Source organism: Aquarana catesbeiana, linkage group LG02 (assembly GCF_042186555.1).
Source record: "Aquarana catesbeiana isolate 2022-GZ linkage group LG02, ASM4218655v1, whole genome shotgun sequence".
Lineage (NCBI taxonomy): Eukaryota > Metazoa > Chordata > Amphibia > Anura > Ranidae > Aquarana > Aquarana catesbeiana.
Window position 1 is genome coordinate 811,080,245 of NC_133325.1, and position 17,198 is coordinate 811,097,442.

The 17,198-nt window shown below is 48.2% G+C and overlaps 1 protein-coding gene across 1 annotated transcript in view; it reads left to right on the plus strand.

The window, feature by feature from the left end:
- PTGFRN (prostaglandin F2 receptor inhibitor) overlaps positions 1–8,340 on the plus strand; it is a 64,844-nt gene extending 56,504 nt beyond the window's left edge. Inside the window, exons 7-9 of the mRNA XM_073617593.1 lie at positions 573–680; positions 5,010–5,306; positions 7,028–8,340. Coding sequence (XP_073473694.1) covers positions 573–680; positions 5,010–5,306; positions 7,028–7,197 — 575 coding nt within the window. The 3' untranslated portion in view covers positions 7,198–8,340. The remainder of the gene's footprint in view (positions 1–572; positions 681–5,009; positions 5,307–7,027) is intronic.
- Positions 8,341–17,198: the final 8,858 nt, after the last annotated feature.

Sequence of the window (17,198 nt, forward strand, 5' to 3'; positions counted from 1 at the left end):
AAGATTTCGGAGGGTGTCTGTGGGAATTTGTCAGGTACTGATGTTGGATGAGAACATCTTGCTGACAATCGTCTTTCCAATTTTTTCCAAAGATTGTCAGTAGGGTTGAGGTCAGGGCTCTGTGCAGGAAACTGGAGTTCCTTCACACCAAACTGGTCACACCACGTCTTTATGGAGCTGGCTTTGTATACGAGGGGCAAAGTCATGCTGGAACAGAAAAGGGTCTTCATAAAACTGTTACCCCCGAGAGTAGAAGAGCACAATTTTCCACAATGTCTTTGTATGATGTGGAGAGATGCGAGTGTATAATAATAATAATAATAATTGAGGCCCCCCATCACCGGCCTACTCTCAGGGCTAAGAATGTGGTTGGTGGGGGGGTTCACATATGAATGTCTAATAAGTGAGAACTTCTGGCACCAGTTTTACTCTCAGGGTTAGCAATAGGGGGCACACCTAGGAATCCATACTAGGGTCGGTTTGGCCTGGTATGTCCCCCTGCTGGTCTTCTGGTCAGTAAATGATCATCTTGTGTCCATAGTCATCATGTAACTTTATTTCCTCCTAACCAGGTCCCGTCTTCAATGTGACCACTTACTCAGACAGCTCCAGTATTTTCCTTGGTGAGAGATCCGAGTTCTGGTGCATCATAACCATCGATGGCCCGGCCATGGATCCAGGTAACGGCAGCCCATTATAATATAACCGCTCAGATATAGCCGCCATTTTTAGAAGTACCTTAATTTAATCAGATTGGCTCGCTGCAGCTCAGCTACTTCCCTCCCAGCAGCACATAATAATCTTATCCTTTCCTCCTTCACTGCTCCATTTAGCCATGGGGGGAGTGTATAGAGGAATCCTATAATGACCCAGATCTGGGCCATACTGAATGGAGGACACCCTCCCTGTCCCCATGTGACAACCCTGGGCCAATCATGAGCTCTATCACAGAGGAAGGCTGGAGTCCATTCTTCTCCATTTCTGGATGTACCGGGTATTTTTCTCCCAACTGTCAAAGGAAAGGCAAGTGGGGCCGCCATTAAAGTGAAGCCATGGACAGCACAAGTTCACTTCTAGGTCCCCTCAGAGTACACAGGCACTGCTAGAAGTAACGGAAAGGGTTCTTTACTGTTAGGGCTGTGAAAAAGCAGATGAGTCCTGCACAGGATCAACTTTAGACCTGAAGGATTATTTCAAGAAAAAGCTGAATAGAAGAAAATATAAAGTATTACATCTGTAGCTATATGTAGTGAGATATGGATCCGGGAATGATTAGATTGGGGGCATTGATTTGTAGGGGGGCCTCTGTCTCGATCTGATCAGTTGGGGGCATTGGTGAGGTTTGCTTGATGGACATCCTCTATTCTGAAGATATAGGAAATACAAATCATTCCTTTGTAACAATAACATCCTAAGAGGTCAGCAGCCGGTCCATTGCGGTCATGTGATGGGTAGATAACACGCCCCTCCTCCAATGGGGACCCACCATAAGAGTTGCCTTCCTATTCACCTTCCCCTTCTTCTTCCTCCTTACCTCTTCCTCCTTACCTCTTCCCCCTTTCCTCTTGTCTTCCCCTTTCCTCTTGTCTTCCCCTTTCCTCTTGTCTTCCCCTTTCCTCTTTCCTCTTGTCTTCCCCTTTCCTCTTTCCTCTTGTCTTTCCCTTTCCTCTTGTCTTCCCCTTTCCCTTTCCTCTTTCCCTTTCCTCTTGTCTTCCCCTTTCCTCTTGTCTTCCCCTTTCCTCTTGTCTTCCCCTTTCCTCTTTCCTCTTGTCTTCCCCTTTCCTCTTTCCTCTTTCCTCTTTCCTCTTTCCTCTTTCCCTTTCCTCTTTCCCTTTCCTCTTTCCCTTTCCTCTTTCCCTTTCCCCTTTCCTCTTGTCTTCCCCTTTCCTCTTGTCTTCCCCTTTCCTCTTGTCTTCCCCTTTCCCTTTCCTCTTTCCCTTTCCTCTTTCCTCTTTCTTCTTGTATTTCCCTTTCCTCTTGTATTTCCCTTTCCTCTTGTCTTCCCCTTTCCTCTTGTCTTCCCCTTTCCTCTTGTCTTCCCCTTTCCTCTTTCCTCTTTCCCTTTCCTCTTTCCTCTTGTCTTTCCCTTTCCTCTTTCCTCTTGTCTTTCCCTTTCCTCTTTCCTCTTGTCTTTCCCTTTCCTCTTTCCTCTTGTCTTCCCCTTTCCTCTTGTCTTCCCCTTTCCTCTTGTCTTCCCCTTTCCTCTTGTCTTCCCCTTTCCTCTTGTCTTCCCCTTTCCTCTTTCCTCTTGTCTTCCCCTTTCCTCTTTCCCTTTCCTCTTGTCTTCTCCTTTCCTCTTGTCTTCCCCTTTCCTCTTGTCTTCCCCTTTCCTCTTGTCTTCCCCTTTCCTCTTTCCCTTTCGTCTTTCCCTTTCCTCTTGTCTTTCCCTTTCCTCTTTCCTCTTGTCTTTCCCTTTCCTCTTTCCTCTTGTCTTTCCCTTTCCTCTTTCCTCTTGTCTTCCCCTTTCCCTTTCCTCTTCCCCTTTCCTCTTGTCTTCCCCTTTCCTCTTGTCTTCCCCTTTCATCTTTCCTCTTTCCTCTTGTCTTTCCCTTTCCTCTTTCCTCTTGTCTTCCCCTTTCCCTTTCCTCTTTCCCTTTCCTCTTGTCTTCCCCTTTCCTCTTGTCTTCCCCTTTCCCTTTCCTCTTTCCTCTTTCTTCTTGTATTTCCCTTTCCTCTTGTATTTCCCTTTCCTCTTGTCTTCCCCTTTCCCTTTCCTCTTCCCCTTTCCTCTTGTCTTTCCCCTTTCCTCTTGTCTTTCCCCCTTTCCTCTTGTCTTTCCCCCTTTCCTCTTGCTCTGGTCTTCCCCTCTTTCCCTTTCCTCTTGCTCTTGCTCTTTCCCTTTCCTCTTGCTCTTGCTCTTTCCCTTTCCTCTTGTCTTCCCCTTTCCTCTTGTCTTCCCCTTTCCCTTTCCTCTTGCTCTTGCTCTTTCCCTTTCCTCTTGTCTTCCCCTTTCCTCTTGTCTTCCCCTTTCCCTTTCCTCTTTCCCTTTCCTCTTTCCTCTTTCTTCTTGTATTTCCCTTTCCTCTTGTATTTCCCTTTCCTCTTGTATTTCCCTTTCCTCTTGTCTTCCCCTTTCCCTTTCCTCTTTCCCTTTCCTCTTGTCTTCTTCTTTCCTCTTGTCTTTCCCTTTGCTCTTGTCTTCTCCTTTCCTCTTGTCTTTCCCTTTCTTCTTCCCCTTTCCTCTTGTCTTCCCCTTTCCCTTTCCTCTTCCCCTTTCCTCTTGTCTTCCCCTTTCCTCTTGTCTTCCCCTTTCCTCTTGTCTTCCCCTTTCCTCTTGTCTTCCCCTTTCCTCTTTCCTCTTGTCTTTCCCTTTCCTCTTGTCTTCCCCTTTCCTCTTTCCCTTTCCTCTTGTCTTCCCCTTTCCTCTTTCCCTTTCGTCTTTCCCTTTCCTCTTGTCTTCCCCTTTCCTCTTTCCCTTTCGTCTTTCCCTTTCCTCTTGTCTTCCCCTTTCCTCTTTCCTCTTTCCTCTTGTCTTCCCCTTTCCTCTTTCCCCTTTCCTCTTTCCCTTTCCCTTTCCTCTTTCCTCTTTCCCTTTCCCTTTCCTCTTTCCTCTTGTCTTCCTCTTTCCTCTTGTCTTCCCCTTTCCTCTTGTCTTCCCCTTTCCTCTTGTCTTCCCCTTTCCTCTTGTCTTCCCCTTTCCTCTTGTCTTCCCCTTTCCCTTTCCTCTTGTCTTCTTCTTTCCTCTTGTCTTTCCCTTTGCTCTTGTCTTCTCCTTTCCTCTTGTCTTTCCCTTTGCTCTTGTCTTTCCCTTTGCTCTTGTCTTTCCCTTTGCTCTTGTCTTTCCCTTTGCTCTTGTCTTTCCCCTTTGCTCTTGTCTTTCCCCTTTCCTCTTGTCTTCCCCTTTCCTCTTGTCTTCCCCCTTCCTCTTGTCTTCCCCCTTCCTCTTGTCTTCCCCTTTCCTCTTGTCTTCCCCTTTCCTCTTTCCCTTTGCTCTTGTCTTCCCCTTTGCTCTTGTCTTTCCCCTTTCCTCTTGTCTTTCCCCTTTCCTCTTGTCTTTCCCCTTTCCTCTTGTCTTTCCCCTTTCCTCTTGTCTTTCCCCCTTTCCTCTTGTCTTTCCCCCTTTCCTCTTGTCTTTCCCCCTTTCCTCTTGTCTTTCCCCCTTTCCTCTTGTCTTTCCCCCTTTCCTCTTGTCTTTCCCCCTTTCCTCTTGTCTTTCCCCCTTTCCTCTTGTCTTTCCCCCTTTCCTCTTGTCTTTCCCCCTTTCCTCTTGCTCTTGTCTTCCCCTCTTTCCCTTTCCTCTTGCTCTTGCTCTTTCCCTTTCCTCTTGCTCTTTCCCTTTCCTCTTGCTCTTGCTCTTTCCCTTTCCTCTTGCTCTTGCTCTTTCCCTTTGCTCTTGCTCTTGCTCTTTCCCTTTCCTCTTGCTCTTGCTCTTGCTCTTTCCCTTTCCTCTTGCTCTTGCTCTTTCCCTTTCCTCTTGCTCTTGCTCTTTCCCTTTCCTCTTGCTCTTGCTCTTTCCCTTTCCTCTTGCTCTTGCTCTTTCCCTTTGCTCTTGCTCTTGCTCTTGCTCTTGCCCTTTCCTCTTGCTCTTGCCCTTTCCTCTTGCTCTTGCCCTTTCCTCTTGCTCTTGCTCTTGCCCTTTCCTCTTGCTCTTGCCCTTTCCTCTTGCTCTTGCCCTTTCCTCTTGCTCTTGCCCTTTCCTCTTGCTCTTGCCCTTTCCCCTTTCCTCTTGCCCTTTCCCCTTTCCTCTTGCTCTTCTCCTCCTTCTCTTCCTATCCTCTTGCTCTTCTCCTCCTTCTCTTCCTATCCTCTTGCTCTTCTCCTCCTTCTCTTCCTATCCTCTTGCTCTTCTCCTCCTTCTCTTCCTATCCTCTTCCCCCATTCCTCTTCTCTTCCCCTTTTCTCTTCTCTACCTATTCTCTTCCTCTTCCCCCTTTCCCCTTTCCTCTTCCCTTCCCTCCCCATATACAGAGTAGTGCAGGGAAGCGGCGGTAGACCTAGTGTCTGTTCTGTCATGCTCATCCCCCCGCTCCCATCCCAGACCCTCCTCACCTCTCTGCTTTTCTCCTCAGCGGACATGGCATTCGAGGTCTCCTGGTACCTCCAGAAGCCGAGCGGCTCCACCGTCTTCCTGGCGGGGGCGGATCGGACGGCTCAGGTCCAGCACAGCCGGAGGAACGGCTCCAGCGAGGTGGCCTTGGAGCGGATCAGCGATATGGAGTACAGGCTGCGGGTGTACGGCTGTGAGGAGGAGGACGCCGGCGGCCATTACTGTGCGGTGACCCCCTGGGTGAGGACCGGCGAGGGTGGCTGGAGCAGACAGGAGAGCGTGACGTCTTCCCCGGTGGCCGTCAGCGTCAGGATGGATTGTAAGTAAAGGCGCCTCCGCCGTGTCTGTGTTCCACTCCCCAGACAGTTGTTCCAGGCTTGTTGGGCATCATCAGTGCAGTGTGTGGAAACAAATGATTCAAGTCATTTCTGAGAATTATTTCTTCTTGTAGGATTAGGGATCTGTAGAGTGCCACATTCACCATCAGCTGGACCCCCTTCAAAGTTCAGAACGACCCCATGCCCCGGATTTATCTAAAACTATGACCCCCCGCCCCCTATTTATAGGGGATGGAGCAAGACTCTCCCTCCCAATCCTAAGGAATGCCCCCCCACCCCCACCCCCCTCAGGTGAATCCCGATAAGCTGTGTCACCCGGGACTTTGCTGTTGCAGGTCCCATGGAGAGCAAACCCCTCCCCCTTTCCTTATCAAGTCCTCCAACACAGAGGCCCATCTGGTGGCTTCACGAGTCCCTCCACCTTCCCTCTGAGCGCTCCTTCCTGTCCCCCTGAGTGCTGCGCATGTGTGGGTAGAGTTCTGTGCTTCAGTACTGTGAGCCCAGGCTAGCATAGGGCTCTGGGGGGCCCTGAAGTTGTGGGGAGCGCTGGGGTCTAGTGCCCCCAACGGGCCATGTTTCCAGGTTTTACTTTGCACAGCTACTTTAAATCAATATCAATGGCATGGGGTTGATAAGAACTATTTAATCTAGAAGGGAAATTCCCAAAACATGGCCTGTTGGGGGTACTTGAGGACTGAGGTTGAGAACCACTGCTCTGACTTATGATGATGGCGCCATCTAGTGGCTACATGTAGAAGGTGCAGTTCATTTTCACATAGAGCAAGTTATGACACCTCTATGAACGATGATGGAGCCATCTACTGGCCACTTATAGAAGGTGCAGTTCATTCTCAAGTTATGAATCCTCTAATGTACGATGATGGCACCATCTAGTGGCCACATATAGAAGGTGCAGTTCATTCTCAGGTAGCACAAGTTATGAATCCTCTTACGATGGTGGCACCATCTAGTGGCCACATATAGTAAGTGCAGTTCATTTTCACATGGAGCAAGTTATGAATCTATGAAAAGGGTTAAAACCGCCCGCAAAGTTCCCCTGCAGCGGCGCGATGCTGGCGGTATAGCCGCACTGCCCCATTGATTTCAATGGGCAGGAGCGGTGACCGCTCCTTCACCGCTCCAAAGATGCTGCTAGCAGGACTTTTTTCAGCGTCCTGCCAGCGCACCGCTCCGGTGTGAAAGCCCTCGGGGCTTTCACATTGGAGAGACAGCAGCGGCTATTAAAGGTCGGTTTGCAGGCGCTATTTTTAGCGCAATAGCGCCTGCAAAACGACCCAGTGTGAAAGGGGTCTAAGTTATGAATCCTCTAATGTACGATGATGGCACCATCTAGTGGCCACATATAGAAGGTTCAGTTCATTTTCACATGAAGCAAGTTATGAATCCTCTATGTACGATGGTGGCGCCATCTAGTGGCCACATAAAGAAGGTGCAGTTCATTCTCAGATAGAGCAAGTTATAAATCATCTAATGTACGATGATGGCGCTATCTAGTGGCCACATATAGGAGGTGCAGTTCATTCTCAGGTAGCACAAGTTATGAATCCTCTAATGTACGATGATGTCGCCATCTAGTGGCCATGTATAGAAGGTGCAGTTCATTCTCAGATAGGTAGAGCAAATTATGAATCCTCTAACTTACCATCAATTTATTTTCTTTTTTTTTTTTTTTGTCCCGCAGTGCTGAGTGCATTCAAATACCCGCTGTTGATCGGAGTTGGCCTGTCCCTGGTGGCCGGCCTTCTCTCCTGCCTGATTGGATACTGCAGCACTCGTTACTGCTGCAAGGTGCAGCCAGTCCCAGAGAAGCGGCGGGAACACCGCAGGCTCATGTCGATGGAGATGGACTGACGATGGCGAGCGCACGCCGGTGCTGTACGACGCTGAATGAGCCACTGACTGTTACCTGGGATGGGGCGGGGGAGGGGGAGGGGGGGGGTTCTTTATTCTACAAATGCCAAAAAAGAGCCAAGTGTGACTCTGATGGGATTGTACCACTGACCCAGTGCGGGGGAGGGGTCTGTCTTCCACTCTGTCTGTCTATATCCCCTGCCTCTTCCAGGAATGGACCATAACGACGGTACGACACGGGGGGGAGGATATGCTGCTGCACCCGGCTCCCCCTCTACAAAGCAATAAGTACCTGAAATGATGGGATTTACCCGTACATAAGGACTGACTCCCACGTCCATCGGCCTGACTGGCGGCTGACCCAGGGAAAGGGAATTTTGTGCAACGCTGCTGCCAGTGCAGGTGCTATATCTTACAATGCCACACTACAGCCCGGCGTGCTGTTTGCAGACAGTGCCCCATGGCATGAACCTGTATACAACACGGACACTGTGACCTGCCCCTCCTCCGAGGACCCCCGCAGACGCACGCCGAGGACCCCCACACAGCACACCACAATCCTCCTTCTGAATGTCTGAAGACTCGTGTGAAATGTTTTTAGTAATTGCGTTTGTTTTTATACGGTTTTTCTGCCCCGAGTCCGACCCAAACCCGCCAGCAGGGTCACCCTTCCCAAAGAAAAGACCGCACCCCAAAAAAGAAAAAATTCAGAAGCCGGTACATTAAATTTTTCTGGATAATATGAAAAAATAGTCCCCGCCTGGGACGTCCTTGTCTGATTGGTCCCACCCACAAGGCCGGACTTAATCATGGAAGTACCTCCCAGGAGGAGGCTCTCTCCATTACTTTCCGGATTGAATTGTAGCCGGTCCTTTTTTAGATCTGAGGGTAGAAGATGAGCCCCTGCTGGCGTCCAGCTCCTAGTCTTCAATGTGGGAGCCGCATACCCCTCACTTTTTTTTTGGGGGGGGGGGTGACCCCCATGTTGTGTCGCTGGCAGTTTTTGGTCCGGATTGACCCTCCGTCTTCCAGAACAGTCTGATTGCACTCCTGACGGAGAAGAATATCGCCATATTGATGTTTTGTGTGTTTTTATTCCAAATTTCTCCGTCTGAGCAATAAAAATGCAGTTTTTATTTTTTATTTTGGTGTCCCCCTGATGCTTTTGTAGACAGTGATGAGAAATTTGTGTTTCTGGGTTATGGAAGGGGGGGGGGGGGGGTGGGGGGGGCTTGCTGGGGGAGAAAAAGTAAATGGTTCCCCAAACACTTTTTTTCCAAATTCCCTTTCCCCATAACCTCTACCCTCTTCATATTATTGTTCATCCCCCTCCTTTGGGCCGTGCACAACTAGGACAGGGATATGCAATTAGCGGACCTCCAGCTGTTGCAAAACTACAAGTCCCATCATGCCTCTTCCTCTGGGTGTCATGGCTTGTGGCTGTCAGTCTTGCTATGCCTCATGGGACTTGTAGTTCTGCAACAGCTGGAGGACCGCTAATTGCATAGCCTTGCCCTGGGACAGTGATGGTGAACCTTGGTACCCCAGATGTTTTGAAACTACATGTCAACTACATGCCATCACTGCCCTAGGAAAAGCGCTCTCCCAGGGGGAGGGTTACCCTCCCCAAATGTAGGACCCCCCCCCAGCATTGGTTTTGATTGACAGCAGTGGGAGCCAATGGGTGCCCTGCTATTAATCTATCCAATCAAGAGCTGAGAGCCCTGGGCAGAGGAAGAGTGCGTCTCCAGTGTGGGAAATTCCAGGGCTCGGGTAAGTAAAAGGGGGGGCGGTCACTACCAGGTGATTTTTTTACCTTAATGTATAGGATGCACGAGGGTTTACAACCCCTTTTTTAAGAGTTCCCTTCACTGGAACTAAGGGACAAGTCCAACCCCTGAAAAACAACCCCACACCATAATCCCCCCTCCCCCACACCATAATCCCCCCTCCACCAAATGATTTGGACCAGTGCACAGAGCAAGGTCCATAAAGACATGGAGGAGCGAGTTTGGGGGTGGAGGAACTTGACTGGCCTGCACATAGTCCTGACATCAACCCCATAGAACACCTTTGGGATGAATTAGAGTGGAGACTGTGAGCCAGGCCTTCTCATCCAACATCAGTGCCTGACCTCACAAATGCTCTTCTGGAAGAATGGTCAAACATTCCCATAGACACCCTCCTAAACCTTGTGGACGGCCTTCCCAGAAGAGTTGAAGCTGTTATAGCTGCAAAGGGCGGAGCCAACTCAATATTGAACCCTACGGACTAAGGCTGGCCATACACTATACAATTTTCTTGTTCAACTTTCCTTTAGATTTAACAAAATCATATAATATGAGGTCAAACCTAAACCCTTTAAATTTGTGTGCAATCAGGCAGGCCCTTGCACTACACAGTTGAAGGTAAATCTAAAGGAAATTGAATAGGAAAATTGTATAATGTATGGCCAGCCTTAGACTGGGATGTCATTAAAGTTCATGTGTGTGTAAAGGCAGATGTCCCAATACTTTTGGTAGTATAGTGTATGTCCAGGAAAAGTATTGCACCAAATTCTCATCTGAACACAGAATAATCGAATACCATCTGTACTAACTAGGGATAGTATGTATGTTTTGTATATTGGATATTTTCAAATCGATTTGAATTTCAGAAGATGGCTATGTTCAATCTTTTCTTTTCTATTCTATTCAATTTAGTTTTTTCTCTATTCCTTTATTTTCTATTCTGTTTTTGTTCTGTGCTAATTTTTTTTATGCTATTCTATTCTATTCTTTTCGATTCTATTTTTAATTTTCTATTTTGTTTTTATTCTATTCTTTTCTGTTTCGTTTCTATTGTGGTGTGTGAGTTTTTTTTTTTTTTTTTTTCTAATTCTCTAACGCTGCCTAAGTAGCAATCTCATTTCAATTTTATACTGTATTTATTGCAATATGTTTCCATTTTGATTTTAAATTCGAATAATTCTTTTCTTTATTATTTATTTCGAGTTTATTTAAAATTTGTTGCTATTATGATTGGGAAATTCTGATACGTCCGAATAAGGAAAATTTTGTCTGAATTTGGATTCGTAGCGAGCCGCACGTGTCTGATCTGTAGAAGAATCCGCAATAGAAGAATGTGATTATAGATTGTCTTCTCTTCTCACATCTCCTCTGTGATAAATTTGGGGGGGGAGGGGGAGGGGCTTTGTAAGAAGCTCAGAGTCTTCACAGATGACTTCTCCGAGCCGTGCGGTGAGCTCCTCACATTTCACAGACTGTATATGAGAATGCTGAATGTGGTAGACCAGATCACACTTCCTGAAGATGTTCTACTTGTCATGAAGTCACTCAGTTCAGGTAAATCATATCGGCTTGTTATTTCCTCCAGAGACCACCGACCAGGCAGAGATCTGAAGTTACAGAATCGTTTGTCATCTCTCTTTTGTTCTTACAGATACTTCCTGTTCAATGCCAAACTTTAATTTTCTAGTTCCCGGCACGGCTATGGGTGCTTATTGCGCCCTTTTAAGCCAACTTGCTCGTAGGTCAGTGGAATCCAAATATTATCTTTCTTGTCCACTCTCTCACCTTCGGTTTATACTGCTGCCTACAGGAGGATTGAACATTGGCAAAGAAAAAACCCCTGTAGGCCAATCCTACACTTTTGCATCTTATCTGTGGCATGGGTCTCAGGTCAATACACATGTGTGAGGAACTTTGGCTAAAATCTTTTAGGAAGTGTTTGATCCACATACCCTGTTTCCCCGAAAATAAGACCTAGCGTGATTGTCAGTGATGGCTGCAACATAAGCTGTTTTCTAGGAAACAGGGTAGTCTTTGAGGGACAAATATCTCTTTGGATCAACTCTTGATATTATTCTCAAGGATACTGCTGGTGGTGAGAGCACCTATCTATCGCAGAAGTCATAGCCTCGGGAGCATACTGCAAGGTCTTCACCCCTTATTGACTGTTAAGAAACATTCCTTTTGTTTCTCCACTCCCACAACTGCCTTATCAGAACCTTCCAAGCTTGGTTCCCATTCTGCCCACAGTGTGGCATTCTAAGCCTGTTAAAGCCTCAGACATAAAGGTGTGTGTCCCAACTTCCCAAAGTGTGTGTGTGGGGGGCGGCGGCGCTGTTTGTTAACCTTTGTGAATGCTTGGACAATTTGAACGGCAGAGGTTTGTCATCAGGCAGTGGTATCGCTGGGCTACAAACTGGAGTTTCGCTCCTTGCCCCTTCCTCGGTTTCTCACCTCCAACCTTTGTGTGTGCTTACACAGATAAGCAGCTCTCCACTAAGTATTCTTGGGTCTTCTGAACCCAGGTGTTGTCCTAACCCAGGGGTCTCAAACTGGTGGCCCTCCAGCTGTTGCGAAACTACAGGTCCCATCATGCCTCTGCCTGTGGGAGTCATGCTTGTAACTGGCACCCTTGCAATACCTCATGGGCCTTGTATTTTCACAACAGCTGGAGGCCCACCAGTTTACTTATTCCAAAACCAAAATAAGTTTTCCACCCCGTCTTGAGTCTCAAAGCTCTGAATGTCTTCATTGGAGCCCAGAAATTCTTCATGGAAATCCACCAGGTCTGTCATTGCCTCCCTTCACAGGGTAGACTTTCTGGCTTCTGTGGACATCATGGACACATACTGGAATGTTCTCATCTTTAGAGTGCATTACTTCCTACATTTTGCTGTAGGGCCCCTACCTTTCCGGTCTGTAGTCCTAATCATTGGCCTTGCTTCTACACCTCCCAGGTTTTCACCAAGGTCCTGGCCCCAGTATTTGCCATGTTATAATCTTTGATGACCTCCTGTTGAGAGAATATCTGTGCAGGCTCCAATGGGCAAGGTGGCTTTGACTGTTCAGATGTAACAGGGGTTTGGTGGATTCTGACCCTTCACAAGTCATCGATGGAACTGATTCTGGGTTGGAGTACCTGGATCTAGTTCTGGACACAGCTCAGTCCAGAGATTTTCTTTCACAGGAGAAATTTCAACCTATCAGATGTGAGCTCTGGGCCTATTAGTGGTGTTGGCTGTGTTGCCCATCACTCAGCTGGACTGCATTTGGGTGTCCCTGTGGTTAAAGACTTTGTGTCTTAGTTCAGTGGTTGCCAACCTTACGGACCTCATGGATGACTAAAATCACAATTTTGAATCCGGCGGACCACTAATATAGATTTTTTTATACACGCAATGCTCCGGGTCTCTGCCCTCCCTCCCGCACTTTGCATCACACTGCTGCCTTACACGGACTCATTGGATCTCCCCGCCTTCTCCAGCCATGTGCTCAAGCTCTGTGCTTCCAGCGCTGCCATGTGAAGTCTCCCTCCTTCTTTACCTTTCACTCTCTGTACTACTCCCGGTACCTTCCTCAGAGTTCACAGGAGCTGGAACTACAGTGGAGGCATCAATGTGAGCTGCCAGTATTGACAGCGCGCATTGAGAACAACACTGGGAAACAATATAGATGTTCTGTGAAGTCCTCAGAGGTTTGTTAGAGAACCTTAGTGAAAAAACAGCATCATGAAGGCCAAGGAACACACCAGACAGGTCAGGAATAAAGTTGTGGAGAAGTATAAAGCAGGGTTAGGTTATAAAAAAATCTCCCAAGCTTTGAACATCTCACGGAGCTCTGTTCAATCCATCATCAGAAAATGGAAAGAGTATGGCACAAATGCAAACCTACCAAGACATGGCCGTCCACCTAAACTGACCGGCCGGGCAAGGAGAGCATTCATCAGAGAAGAGCCAAGAGGTCCATGGTAACTCTGGAGGAGCTGCAGAGATCCACAGCTCAGGTGGGAGAATCTGTCCACAGGACAACTATTAGTCGTGTTCTCCACAAATCTGCCCTTTATGGAAGAGTGACAAGAAGAAAGACATTGGTGAAAGAAAGCCATAAGAAGTCCTGTTTGTAGTTTGTGAGAAGCCATGTGGAGGACACAGCAAACATGTGGAAGAAGGTGCTCTGGTCACATGAGACCAAAATTTTACTTTTTGGGGTAAAAGCAAAACGCTATGTGTGGGGAAAACTAACACTGCACATCACCCTGAACACACCATCCCCACCGTGAAACATGGTGGTGGCAGCATCATGTGGTCGGGATGCTTTTCTTCAGCAGGGACAGGGAAGCTGGTCAGAGTTGATGGGAAGATGGATGGAGACAAATACAGGACAATCTTAGAAGAAAACCTGTTAGAGTCTGCAAAAGACTTGAGACTGGGGCGGAGGTTCACCTTCCAGCAGGACAACGACCTGAAACATCCAGCCAGAGCTACAATGGAATGGTTTAGATCAGTGTTTCTCAACTCCAGTGGTCAAGGTGCCCCAACAGGTCATTTTTTCGGCCTTACCATTATTTTACACAGGTGATTTGATCAGTTTCACTGCCTTGGTAATCACCACAGCTGTTTCATCTGAGGGAAATCCTGAAAACATGACCTGTTGGGGCGTCTTGAGGACAGGAGTTGAGAAACACTGGTTTAGATCAAAGCATATTCATGTGTTAGAATGGCCCAGTCACAGTCCAGACCTAAATCACATTGAGAATCTGTGGCAAGACTTGAAAATTGCTGTTCACAGACGCTCTCCATCCAATCTGACAGAACTTGAGATATTTTACAAAGAAGAATGGGCAGAAATGTCCTCTCTAGATGTGCAAAGCTGGTAGAGACATCCCCAAAAAGACTTGTAGAGAAAGGGGGTTCTACAAAGTATTGACTCCGGGGGGCGCCATACAAATGTACCCCCACACACTTTTCACAGATTTATTTGTATCATTTATCATTTTCCTTCCACTTCACAATTATGTGACACTTTGTGTTGGTCTATCACATAAAATCCCAATAAAATACATTTATGTTTTTGGTTGTAACATGACAAGATGTGGAGAATTTCAAGGGGTATGAATATTTTTTTCAAGGCACTGTATCCCCCCTCAGCAACAATAGGCCTCCACCAGCAACAAAAGATCTCCCAGAAGTAAGCACCAATAGATCCTCCAGCAGCCAGAAACAGTAGACATCCCCCCCCCCAGCAACAATAGGCCTCCACCATCAACAAAAGATGTCCCAGCAGTCATCATCAATAGACCCTCTAGCAACAAGTAACAGCAGACCCCCCCCTCCTCCCCCCCAGCAATTAATGATCCCCATCAACCTAAAACTACCCCAGCAACATTATATCACTTACCAGCGACAATAAACCCCACCACCACCAATAGATCCCTCATCAGCCAACATCAATAGACCCTCCAGCACCCATTGTCATTCCATACATTCAGTGCTGGAGGTTCCGGAACTACATTTCTCCCTCCCCCCATGTTCCTGCCTACAAAAAAGGCCCCGGACAGGACTATGGACTCACAATGATATCATAACCGTACAGCTAGAACTGTAAAGCGTAATACAGCATTAGATCCAAGGGGGCGGTCTGTTCACTAAAAATAGATATAAGTGCCCATGTCAAGGGTCATTCTCACCTTCCCAAACACGCTATTCTAGTATTTGTTCTAATACAGAACCACCAACCGTGAGATAATTTGCTAAAAAACCTCAACAAAGAGAAGAAATAGACTTTGTTCTCAGACTTAAATGCTCTTCAAAGATGTTGGAAAGGTGAAGGGGGGGTCATGTCTCTTGTGAATCTGCGTCTTTTCTCTGAAGGATTTGTAAGAAGATCTGTATTTTCCCAACAGGCGTCTCCATATTGTGTCCAGAAATCAAAGGCTGGAATGTGGGCCAGCAGAATACATCAAGAAATCTTCATATTGATGGAGATGCTGGAGGCCAGGTCTGCTGTTTTCCAGCTTCTTATTGGGGTGATCTCAGTCCATCTCTTCAAAGGAATTACATCACTGAACCTTCTGGGTGCGTTCAGTTCCCGGGCAGAAGATATCGTGAAAATATGACTCTGTAGACGGGAGGGCAGCAAAAGCCAAACAAGAAAATTTACAGCTGGAATAAAAACGGTGTGGGTTGGTTTACTTTTCAGAATATTTGTAGTTTTTGTTCAGAAACTTGCGATTTATCTACCACATTGGCACAATGGAGCCAGAGGGTGACACCACCATTCACAGCCTGCGAGTCTTCCACTTCCTGTGTCATGAATGTGGTGACCTCCTCCCTGTGCTCTCACCTTCCAGAAACCTTCCTGGAAGATAGGAAGAGGACATTGTGTAATGCTGAATTATAGTAGGCCATGTTTAGAAAGAGATTGTGGGTGGTGGAGGTTCCCTGTGTCCAGCCATAGATGGGGGTACCGGCCAGAGGGTTCAGTGGTCCGTTTGTCCTGCCAGAGATGGAGGGGGTCCCTGTGTCTAGCCATCGATGGGGAGGCACCCCGTGTCCAGCCATAGAAATTGAGAGTCCCTGTCTCCAACATGAGTTTAAGGGGTGCCTGTGTCCAGACAGAGAGGGGGGGTGGTTCCCTGTGTCCAGACAGATGATGGTCTCTCTGACCCGCCAGAGGGTTCAAGAGTCCATGTGTCCAGCCATCGATGTTTGGGCCCCTATGTCCAACCAGGGACATTGGAATTTCCTGTGTCCAGCCACATATGGGGGTTCCCATGTCCAGCCAGAGAAACTGGGAGTACCTGTGCCCAGCCAGATATGGGGGGGGGGTCCCTGAATGCAGCCAGAGAAATTGGAGGTCCCTGTGTCCAACCAGAGAAGGAGGGGTGCCCCTGTCCAGCCAGGAGGAGGGGGTGGGGTTCCTGTGTCCAGCCAGGGACATTGGGAGTCCTTATGTTCAACAAAAGATGGGGGAGCCCTGTGACCAGACAGAGAAATCTGGAGTCCATTTGTCCAACAATAGATGGGGGGAGTCCCTGTGTCCAGCCAGAAATAAGGGATTACTTTTGTGTCCAGCCAGAGATTGGGGGGAGGGATGGTACTCACCAGGGGTAAAGGAGGGGGGTCCCGTGTCCAGCTAAAGATGAGGTAAAGTCCCCCTGTCCAGCCAGAGATAGGGGGGTACTTTACAGAGATAAAGGGGGGGTCCCTGTGTCCAGCTAAAGATGGGGTGAAGTTCCCATGTCCAGCCAAAGATAGGGGGTACTTGCCAGAGATAATGGAGGGAGTCCCTGTGTCCAACCGGAGAAGGGGGGTCCCCATGTCCAGCCAGAGATGATGGGTCCCCGTGTTCAGCAAGAGATGTGGGGTCCCTATGTCCAGCTAAAGATGGTGTGAAGTCCCCTTGTCTAGCCAGAGATGGGGAGGGGGTATTTTTGTCCAGACAGAATACAGGAGGGGTCCCCGTGTCCAACCAGAGATGTGGGGGTTTCTTTGTCCAGCCAGAGATGGTGGGTACTCGCCAGAGGTAAAGGAGGGGGTCCCTGTGTCCAGCTAAAGATGGGGTGGAGTCCCCTTGTCCAGCCAGAGATGGGGGGTACTTGCCAAACATAATGGAGGGAGTCCCCATGTCCAACCAAAGATGGGGGGGTCCCCGTGTCCAGCTAAAGATGGGGTGGAGTCCCCTTGTCCAGCCAGAGATTTGGGGGTACTTGTGTCCTGCCAGAGATGGGGGGTACTAACCAGAGATGGAGGGGGCTCCCCATGTCCACCCAGAGATGAGGGGGTCTCTTTGTCCAACCAGAGATGAGGTCTCTTTGTCCAGCCCGAGATGAGGGGGGTGCTTGGCAGAGATAAAGGAGGGGGGCCCCCATGCCCAACCAGAGATGAGGTGGTCTCTTTGTCCAACCAGAGATGAGGGGGGTCTCTTTGTCCAACCAAAGATGAGGGGGTCTCTTTGTCCACCCAGAGATGAGGGGGTCTCTTTGTCCAACCAGAGATGAGGGGGTCTCTTTGTCCAACCAGAGATGAGGTCTCTTTGTCCAGCCCGAGATGAGGGGGGTGCTTGGCAGAGATAAAGGAGGGGGGCCCCCATGCCCAACCAGAGATGGGGGGGTCTCTTTGTCCAACCAGAGATGAGGGGGTCTCTTTGTCCAACCAGAGATGAGGGGGGTCTCTTTGTCCAACCAAAGATGAGGGGGTCTCTTTGTCCACC